This window comes from Conger conger, chromosome 13 (assembly GCF_963514075.1).
Source record: "Conger conger chromosome 13, fConCon1.1, whole genome shotgun sequence".
Classification (NCBI taxonomy): domain Eukaryota; kingdom Metazoa; phylum Chordata; class Actinopteri; order Anguilliformes; family Congridae; genus Conger; species Conger conger.
The window spans coordinates 8,525,890-8,536,371 of record NC_083772.1 but is presented as its reverse complement, the minus strand read 5'-3'; the positions used below and the strand labels follow the sequence as shown (position 1 = coordinate 8,536,371).

The 10,482-nt window shown below is 48.8% G+C and overlaps 1 protein-coding gene across 1 annotated transcript in view; it reads right to left on the bottom strand.

Annotated features, from left to right (window-relative positions):
• Positions 1 to 10,482, bottom strand: part of LOC133108294 (FRAS1-related extracellular matrix protein 2-like) — an 85,900-nt gene that overhangs the window by 19,066 nt on the left and 56,352 nt on the right. Inside the window, exons 7-12 of the mRNA XM_061217765.1 lie at positions 6,553 to 6,702; positions 4,622 to 4,831; positions 3,928 to 4,125; positions 2,955 to 3,119; positions 2,539 to 2,721; positions 269 to 399 (exon numbers count right to left, since the gene is read on the bottom strand). Coding sequence (XP_061073749.1) covers positions 269 to 399; positions 2,539 to 2,721; positions 2,955 to 3,119; positions 3,928 to 4,125; positions 4,622 to 4,831; positions 6,553 to 6,702 — 1,037 coding nt within the window. The remainder of the gene's footprint in view (positions 1 to 268; positions 400 to 2,538; positions 2,722 to 2,954; positions 3,120 to 3,927; positions 4,126 to 4,621; positions 4,832 to 6,552; positions 6,703 to 10,482) is intronic.

Sequence of the window (10,482 nt, the reverse complement as noted above, 5' to 3'; positions counted from 1 at the left end):
AAACAACAACAATTCACACTCTATACATATCATATGCGTATCACGTCATGCTCATCTGCAGAGATGAAAAATTCAGGTTAAAAAATGTAAATCCTGCACAATATTTTGTTCCAGGCACCTGGATTTGCTAATTAGCACAGCTCTTCAGCCAGGAGACAAAATTAATTGGTGTAGTCAGCAGTCTGCGCTCATGGCTGGAAGGAAAACAAGGCAGAACTTTTACTTTCTGAACCCTGGACTTTCCCCCCTCTGCTCAACTGTGTCCCACCTGAGTTTCTGCCACCATGTTTTCGTCCGGTTTCAGGTGGATAGTGAAGGCCTCTCTCATCTCCCGGACTCCGTCGAACAGGATCTCCACCTCCACAAAGTGCTGGCTTTCCCCCGCCTTGAACTGAATCTCTGATGAGGGACAACGGTTTCCACTTTCAGCACACACACATGAACACTGCTCCAGTTACTGGTCTCAAAATGGCTGTTAAACGTCCCCCCCCAGTGACAGGTTAAGGAAAGCCTTGGATTTATATTGAGTCAGCTGAGAACCTGGCTGGATACTTACTGAGGTTGCCGTGGCTACAGTTGGCAAGCCATTTATAAAAGGAGCACCCTTTTGTTGATGAAACCTACCACACATGCCACTGTTTTCTCAGGCGAAGGTTTTCGGCTTACTTTGGGATTTCAACAAATGGCTCGCTAATGGATATTTACTCTCTGTATTGACAAACGTCTGGAATGCACCTGTTTTGCTGCTATGGGCATTAACAAAAGCACTCCCATTTCCGTTGAAATTCAGGCGAATTCATCTCTAACGCCAATGAGCTGCAGGGTGCAGCTTCCATTCCCAGGTTCTACCTCTGAGCAAGCTTAATATGTCATAATTATGTCATGATAGATCCCGCGATCTAAATTGATACTATGCTAAAAAATTGATTGTTGAAGTCCACCTGGATAAGAATGTCTGGTAAATGGCAGTGATATAATGCACTAGCCATGTTTATATAATACACAGACATCAGCATACATTTCCAATAATCGCTTTCAAGATGAGCAATCCTTGTGCTCGCATAATTATCACTGTATGAAATTACCCAGTAAAATCTCTCTCATCTGTCAGAAGAATCTGTTCAGCCTATCCTTCTGAGACAGACCCCAACAGACACTGGTGCCCTTTTCAGAAAGCCTGAGTCATTTCCTGGCTTTTACAAATCCAATAACAATACAAAACATGAAATATGTCTGCCCAAAGTACAGGAAAAACTTGGATATAATATGTACAGGACCTGGAGCAATGCTACTTTTGCATACTGTATGTCTTTGTCTGAGACATCAGGTCTTAGATCTTCATTTGTGTACAAAACAGAGAAATAACATTTGCCAATTTGAAATGAGTTCGTGGGTGGCACGGTGGCGCGGTTTGCATATTCTCCCTGCGTTTCCTCCCACAGTCCAAAGACAAGCAGGTCAGGCTGATTGGAGAGTCTACTGCCTGTACGTATGAGCGTATGGTGTGTGGGTCCTGTGATGGATTGGCAACCTGTCCAGGATGTATTCCTGCCTTTTGCACACAGCATACTGGGATAGCCTCAATTTGATATTAACATTTTCACACTAAACTTAATTATATATTAAAGATGTGCTGCACACACTCTCCAGAACATGCTAATCATAAGCAATTCATACTGAAACACAATTGTACAAGATTTTCCATGAATATTTGCTCACATTTTGGTGGCTGTTTAACTCGCTGCACGATAAAATACACTTTTAATACGCGATGGATTTGCATATTATGCATGGACTCGCCACCAGTACAGCAAGCAGAAGGAACGTGTGCGTTCATGTCAGCCCTTTTCAGACACTTCAATCCAGAGCTACTTATGCAGCTCAGTATACAATATACTAAATTAATTCTGGTTAAGTACCTTGCTGACGGGCACACCAACTGTGGCCCATCTGGAAATGAAGCCCGCAGTCTCTTAGTGGTATGCATCTATATTTTTAAATGATCATTATCAGTGGTGGTTAAATCAGTGGTTCCCAACCCTGTTCCTGGAGATCTACCATTCTGTAGGTTTTCATTTCAACTCTAATTTGGCGCACGCACTAATTAGCACAGTAATTTCTACTAATTAGCAGCTCAATTACATCTCTAGGTGTAGAATGGGGTGTGCTTTGTTATGGTTGGAGTGAAACCTCCACCCATGGTAGATCTCCAGGAACAGGGTCGAACAGCCCTGCTCTAGCTGTAGAATGAGGTGTTCTTTGTTAGGGATGGAGTGCAACCTCCACCCACGGTAGATCTCCAGGAACAGGGTTGTAGCAGAGCTGCTCTAGCTGTAGAATGAGGGGTGCTTTGTTAGGGTTGGAGTGAAACCTCCACCCACGGTAGATCTCCACATTACATTACATTACATTATTGGCATTTGGCAGACGCTCTTATCCAGAGCGACGTACAACAACGTACAACATACCCATAACCAGGGCTAAGTGCGCAGAAAGACCCTAGAGGGAAGTACAATTTCAATTGCAGGAACAGCTCACCCTCGGACACGGGGTGGTAGTCCTCCCCGGAGGTGGCCGAGCCGTCCTTGGTGTGCACGCGCACCACAGACACCTTGGACGTGTCCCCCAGCCTGAGCACCGGGACCGTCACCACGGAGACGCGCCCCGCCACCTTCGGCTCGCTCACGCTGAACTTGGTCTCGCCAAACCTGATGATGGCCTCTGGAGACAGAGAGAGAGAGGGAGAGAGAGGGAGAGAGAGAGAGAGAGAGAGAGAGAGAGAGAGAGAGGGAGCGTTTGAGAGAGAGAGACGGGTAAGGGTCGGGGGGGGTTTAACAGTCAGCGTGCAGTCATTACCGCTAACAAGCCCCAGCAGTGCCGAGGCTTTGAGGTTGAGTCTCTGAGGGGTGTGGAAGTGGAGGTTTGATGCTCGTTAGCAGCGGTGGGGGGCTTACGGTCGGAGTCGTCTTTTATCTTGACGAGGGTCTCGTTCTGGGCCCCGACGGACGCGCCGAACGGGGACTCGCTCCTGGGGCTCCCCAGCACCAGCCGCAGCTCCTCGTCCTCCTCGTGGATCCCGTCGTCAACCAGAGTCAGGACACACGGCTTCTCCAACTCCCCTGCAGAGAGACAGAGACAGAGACAGTGACAGAGACAGAGACAGAGACAGGGAGACAGGGAGACAGAGAGACAGAGAGACAGAGACAGAGAGACAGAGAGACAGACAGAGAGACAGAGAGAGAGACAGAGAGACAGTTAGGCACTGGACAGTTGCCCACTACTGCCTTTCCCTGCTCTCATTTCCAGATGACAAACATCCCTTCATTTCACACTGAAGCAGGAGTACATGACAGTACACAGTTAGACTGAAAACTTGGCAAAAAAAACCCAAACTCTAGTTCTCTAGTTTTCTCACACTTGTCTCTCTGTGGGATTAAGATTAGGCCATATAAACACTGTCTCTATATAAGTACTGCACAGAGATAACAATTTGACATCATGCAGGAGAAAATATGTGCCAGTTATTATCAAGGCTAAACGTTTAAATGGTTACTGCATTCAAAATCATTTCAAAAGCACATAAAGGTGTAACTGCAGACAAGCAATCATGTAATCATCATTCGCAGCACAGAGTCAGATGCGTGGAGATGTGTTTTTGGGTAATACACATTAATAAATTACACGAGCAACTGATATGTACAACAGAGCTGGGGTCGTTTTCTTTTGAATTCAGCAAATTTCAGTTAATTTCTTAAATTGACAGAAAAGAAATGGAATTGACCCCGAACCTGAAGGGCACCACAGGAAACCACCCAAGCCCAACCCCTTCGCCACACCCTTCCCCACCCCACCCCACCCCACCCAACCCTGGCCCTCCCTGCCCCGCCCCGCCCTGCCACGCCTTCGCCTCTTCCTGCTGCCCTTTACCAGGAAGGAAGGTGATGACGGAGGCGTCGGTGTTGGGCCGCTCGTTGAAGTCCATCATGACCTGGGCGGAGCCCTGGCGGGTGTAGCAGCGCACGGTGGACCTGTAGCCGATGTCGCCGCTGCGGTACACCGCGACGGACAGCTGGCCCGCGTCCTCGTCCACCACGTACGCGCCGTGCCGGAACTGCACCTTGGGAACTGAGAGACAATGAGCATTCAGACGGACGGGGCCCAGTCCTTTTAAAACCGGCAGCATTCCAGCCGAACGTGTCCGGAATCGTTAGGTTCCAAAGAGACGGCTGAGTCGTGCGGTGAATGCGGGTTTAGAGGCAGCTTTGTAGTCGTTAAAAAAAAAAAACCAGGGATCTCAAACCCCAGTCCAGGAGGGCTGCAGTATCTGCTGGGTTTTTTTTGGGGGGGGGGAGGGTTTGAGAGCTTAATTTAAAACACTGACTGAAGTGTTGGATTTTTGGTGTGTTTCAGGATTAAGTATTGAATTTAAAACACAGCTTGTGGAGTTCACACGGCTGGTTCCCAAGGCCTGGGCTGGCTGCTGTTTGAACTGAAACACTGCAGACAGAGGGGTTTGAGATCCCAGTTGTATATCATTCACATGGGGAAGAAATGAACATGGATAAGGAAACATTTTTGTTTTTTTCTGCTCAGGAAAGGACCCCTAAAGAGCCCCACTCACGGTCTGAGACGGAGTCGTTGATGGAGATGGTGACCTTCCCCGGCTCTCCCAGAATGCCGTTCATGGGCATCCGCAGAATCAGCTCGAACTGCTCCACACCCTCCAGCTCTGGCTGGCCCAGGTCGTCCAGGATGGTCACGCGGAACGTCTGCATGTTCACCCCGGGGGCGAAGTCCAGGTTCCGGCTGATGCCCACATAGTCCACCCCAGCTGCATCATGGGAAGGAGCAGGAGGACTGAATGCCTGCCTTTTCCTTCCTATTTCCATCATTTTTTTTTTATTTTATTTATTTATTTTTTTTAGTTTTTTTTTTTACATCAGACGCTGTCTGATAGAAGCATAACATTTGGTCTGAAAGCATGCAGATTACTGTACTGTATGATGTATATACATGTGTATTGTAAATGCTGTATACAATGCACTAATGTCTGGCTGAGATGCCTTATGTCTCGTGACAGTGTCTCAGAAGCAACAATCAACTAGAAATAAATTAATAAATAATAAATTTAAAAATCCTTCCCAATAATAAAAGAAAACGTGTTTATAACTAAAACTTTGGATCGGTCCCTTCATTAATACAATTCACAGCCTCATTCTGGACTGACCAATAGTCATCATCTGCATGCAGCAGTCAGACATAAACGACACTGGCAGGGTGATCCTCGCCCCGATCACTAACAGGTCGATGAGCAACGACTTACTGTACAGAAGACTGACGCTCAGAAATGCACTGATGATTAAACTTCACTGTCTCACCTACACAGTGCTGAGCGCTTGGAATTTATCAGGGGATTAAGAGTTCGCGGCTGGGCGTGCGGTATCTCCGAGGGCCCGGTGCGGTGATTTAGCTGCATGGCTTTGAACGGGCCCCTGCTGATGATGATGGCGCGCCCTTCACCCCGCTCGCCTTCCCACGCACTTTAGGCCCGCTCATGTACGCCGCACTTCCACCGAGCGCGCAGAGATTAGATAACGCACAAACTATATTTTGAAAGGAGGGATAAAAGAAGAAACTTGGGAAAGGAGGTAGAGGGGTACTGAAGTTGCCGAAGGCAGCAGCTATTAGGGGGGGGTGTGTGGAGTGGGGGAGTTTTGAGGAGACAGACTCCAGGCTTAAAACTGTTTTTTTAATGTGACGGTGTGCGTGTGCTGGGTGAGCAAAGGAAAGAGGCACATTCCTCAGGTTCTGCCCAAACCACACAGCTCACCACCTCGAACCCTCACACAGTGCCACAGTCCTGCTGCCCAAACCACACAGCTCACCAGCTCAAACCCTCACACAGAGCCACAGTCATACTAAGCAACAGCAGCTTCTCTCCGTCTGCATTCCTAAGCCAGCTCCACCTTCCTCCACCTACCTGGTCTGCTCACTTCATCTACCTTCAGCGATGATAGTCAGAAAACCCTCCCTTCCTCGTGGCCACTGAAATGTGTTGTCCTACACGTGTTGCGCGGATTTGTCCGTCCCTCAGAAAGCCAACCCAGCTTTAACCGCAAGCTCCCTGGGGAGCTGCCGGAGATTTGTTTAATAAATATTGTCATGTGAATCCAGTGGAAACCTGCGCTTATTTCAAAGAGGAAATGGTACGATTTAAATACCCCCTTAATAATTTACGGATCCCCCAGGAATGGAGATTCTGACAGCTACAGATAAATTTAACTATGAGAACCCAGTTCTGTAGAAATAAGACATTACTCCTATATACCCGTGGGGTTGTACACCATGTATAATTTAAGACCTCAGCCGACAATACATCTTCATATGAAAGAAAAAAAAAGAAAAAAAAAAAGAAAAGATTGCGGCAAATGCTTAAAATAATGCTTAGAGAGAATTCTTCTCTTAACGTCTCGCCGGTTTTGCCCTTTCGGGGGAACAGGAGTTTAGTGAAGTTTATGAGGGCAACGGGGAGCCCGGAACAGGGACACCCACCTTCCGCGGACACGGGGTCGGTCTTCCGGGAGCGCACCGTGACGGTGCCGGTTTTGGACAGGTCCGTGCCGGTTCTCCACACCTTCACCTCCACGAAGCCGGCGCTCTCGTCCGCGCGATACTCCGTGTGGCCGAAGTAGAAGACAGGAGCTGGAGGAAGGAAAGAGACAGATGTCTGGGCGGCGAGACTGCACGCAACTTCACTCACGTTCAGCACTTTCCAGGCAAGAGACAATTTGAGCGAAATGAGTTATTACCGCCGAAAAAGCCTGCAATCACAAGAGCTCCGGGCTCATTGTGTTTACTTCCCGACTAGCTTCCGGCCAACACTTTATCTGCGGTAATCGCTGCTTAAACGCTTTTAAAAATCTTCTGAGCAATTATGTACTTTTACATTTATTCTCATTTGGTTTGGGGGTGACCGTAAAGACGAAAGATAGATGGTGCTTGTCTATCCTCCTGCGCAGGTGTTCAGACGCAGCGTGTAGGTGTGCCAGGTTGTTTGTATGAAACGGGAGATACGATTAACCACTCTAGGCTTCCATTTTTCCACTTCCAAATTTACTGCATAAAACCAGAAACAGACAGTTCCACTTGCATTGAAGCCATTTAACGCTCAAAACTCCAGCTGGCAAAATGGGGACAAAGCAAATTCACAGCTGCACAACTGCGCTTGAACTGTGTGCAGAACCTTTTTGTGGTACAAGTTTCTCCAAAAGCACCCACTTTCACGAGGCCCAACATAACAGGACACCAAGGTGCGCAGAACTGGTCAGAAGGAGGATGCAGGGATTGGATAATCCCAGCCATGATGTCATTGGGCCTCTCCTCAACAGAGCTCTTGAGAAAATAAACAGAGCTATATGTCAAACCAGAATGAATAGTCGACAGGGAGTTAAAATGCTGATAGCATACTGACGTCCTTTATCCAGGTCTCAGTTGGTGACATATTTCGTAAGTAGTAGCTTATGAGGCCTTGACTTGAAATGTTACCATGGTCACTGGTGGAAAGAGTTATCTCTTGCAGTCAGACTCAAGGTGTCAACTCCATTTGCTCCAACAAGGCTGCATTGTGTTCTCATGACAATGAATAACGTAATTCATATCCAATTTCTGTTTATGTAGTCGCCTACATCGCAGTGTGACCGAGGTGGTACGTGTGCTCTGTAGGTAGGTCTCTTAAACAAAGACTTTAGTGTGTCTCATACTACAATGAATCACAGTAGGAAAATAAATAGTTAAGACAAGCAATTACATTATGCGAAGCCTGTTATTAAACCTACGTAAATGTTTGGATGGAAGATTGCATATGGGAGTTGATGAAGCGAGGCATAACTGCTTTTAGTACCTTGATTTTAAAAGGGGGAGAGACACTTAATAGTGTGATCAATAAACCAGCTGTCAGTCGGTCTTGCCATGGTTCTTTGAAAATACGCAGTATGACGCTAAAATGTTTGGACCAGCTTACAGAAATTGTACCATACCTCAATAAGACCAAAGCGTTCTCAAGCGCTCACTGCGTTTCAAACTCTGAAACAATTTACACTGGGATTAAAACTCGCAGCACAGGTGAAAATAGATGAAAATCAGACCCCGTGAGAAGCAGGCGTGATGGTAAATACGTGAGACTGATGGAGAAACGGAGGGAGAGGCTGGCTGGAGGCTGGCCCCAGAGAGGGCCCGGCGTGTTGTTCTCTTATCAGCGCAGGTGCACCATTGTAAGAGCGGCCCCAGCACATCCCGCGCTGCGATGTCGCCGTCGTCTGGGGTGGCAGACGGATGGGACGGCCCCGGGGCCCTCGGCTGCAGTCAGACAGAGGGTGCGTGCCTTGGCGGTAATCGGACCCGGGGGCCTGGAGTTGGCGGGGGGGGGGGGGGTGCAGGGGTTTGGAGGGGAGTGCCGAGAAACCTGCGCTCCTGTTGTGTAGGCCCAGGTAATTAGATCAGGTTCATCTGTAAACCACACAAACAGCGGGCTTGAGAAGACCATGTCCCTTTAGCAGGAAGACAAACGACTGGCTCCAACCTCCCTTTCCATCCCACACACTCACACACACACACACACACACACACACACACACACACATACACACCCTTCCCTCACCTCCACCGCTGTGGCCCCACCTCTATCACATTACCTGTGAAGGGGTCAGCGCATGGATACACCTATGCCATGTAAAGACAGGTTGGCTCAGGGCTGCTTACTGCCGAATGCGGGCTGCATCACTCTGTGTGGATGTACTGCAGTCAGAGTCCCGTGACCTGCATCACTCTGTGTGGATGTACTGCAGTCAGAGTCCCGTGACCTGCATCACTCTGTGTGGATGTACTGCAGTCAGAGTCCCGTGACCTGCATCACTCTGTGTGGATGTACTGCAGTCAGAGTCCCGTGACCTGCATCACTCTGTGTGGATGTACTGCAGTCAGAGTCCCGTGACCTGCATCACTCTGTGTGGATGTACTGCAGTCAGAGTCCCGTGACCTGCATCACTCTGTGTGGATGTACTGCAGTCAGAGTCCCGTGACCTGCATCACTCTGTGTGGATGTACTGCAGTCAGAGTCCCGTGACCTGCATCACTCTGTGTGGATGTACTGCAGTCAGAGTCCCGTGACCTGCATCACTCTGAGTGGATGTACTGCAGTCAGAGTCCCGTGACCTGCATCACTCTGAGTGGATGTACTGCAGTCAGAGTCCCGAGGCCTGCATCACTCTGAGTGGATGTACTGCAGTCAGAGTCCCGTGACCTGCATCACTCTGAGTGGATGTACTGCAGTCAGAGTCCCGTGACCTGCATCACTCTGAGTGGATGTACTGCAGTCAGAGTCCCGTGACCTGCATCACTCTGTGTGGATGTACTGCAGTCAGAGTCCCGTGACCTGCATCACTCTGAGTGGATGTACTGCAGTCAGAGTCCCGTGACCTGCATCACTCTGAGTGGATGTACTGCAGTCAGAGTCCCGTGACCTGCATCACTCTGTGTGGATGTACTGCAGTCAGAGTCCCGTGACCTGCATCACTCTGAGTGGATGTACTGCAGTCAACAGTCCCGTGACCTGCATCACTCTGTGTGGATGTACTGCAGTCAACAGTCCCGTGACCTGCATCACTCTGAGTGGATGTACTGCAGTCAACAGTCCCGTGACCTGCATCACTCTGTGTGGATGTACTGCAGTCAACAGTCCCGTGACCTGCATCACTCTGAGTGGATGTACTGCAGTCAGAGTCCCGTGACCTGCATCACTCTGTGTGGATGTACTGCAGTCAACAGTCCCGTGACCTGCATCACTCTGTGTGGATGTACTGCAGTCAACAGTCCCGTGACCTGCATCACTCTGTGTGGATGTACTGCAGTCAACAGTCCCGTGACCTGCATCACTCTGAGTGGATGTACTGCAGTCAACAGTCCCGTGCCCCCGGGCTCAAGCCCATGCCAGTCAAGAGCCCCCCCCCCCATCCTGTGCTCCATTACGACCAACTTCACTGCAGCAAACCGCCAAATGACCTCTGACCGGGAGGCATGCCCCCCACCCAGACAACAGACAAGATAGTGGAAATGAAGGAATAGACCAAACAGACAGATAGAGGGAATGAAGGAATAGACCAAACAGACAGATAGAAGGAATGAAGGAATAGACCAAACAGACAGATAGACGGAATGAAGGAATAGACCCAACAACAGACTGAGAGATGGAATGAAGGAACAGACCAGATAGACGGATAGAGGGAATGAGGGAATAGACCAGACAACAGACGGATAGATGGAATGAAGGAATAGCAGTTCTTTCTCCAGCGCTCCCATAACTGCTTAGGATGCAGCGGGCAGCCCACACGGAACTCCGGCTGAGCATAGCATTCCCTTCCTGGCCACATCTCCCTCGTCAAAGAGATCTTAACCTGGTAAAATAAAGTTTCAATAAAAAATAAAAAA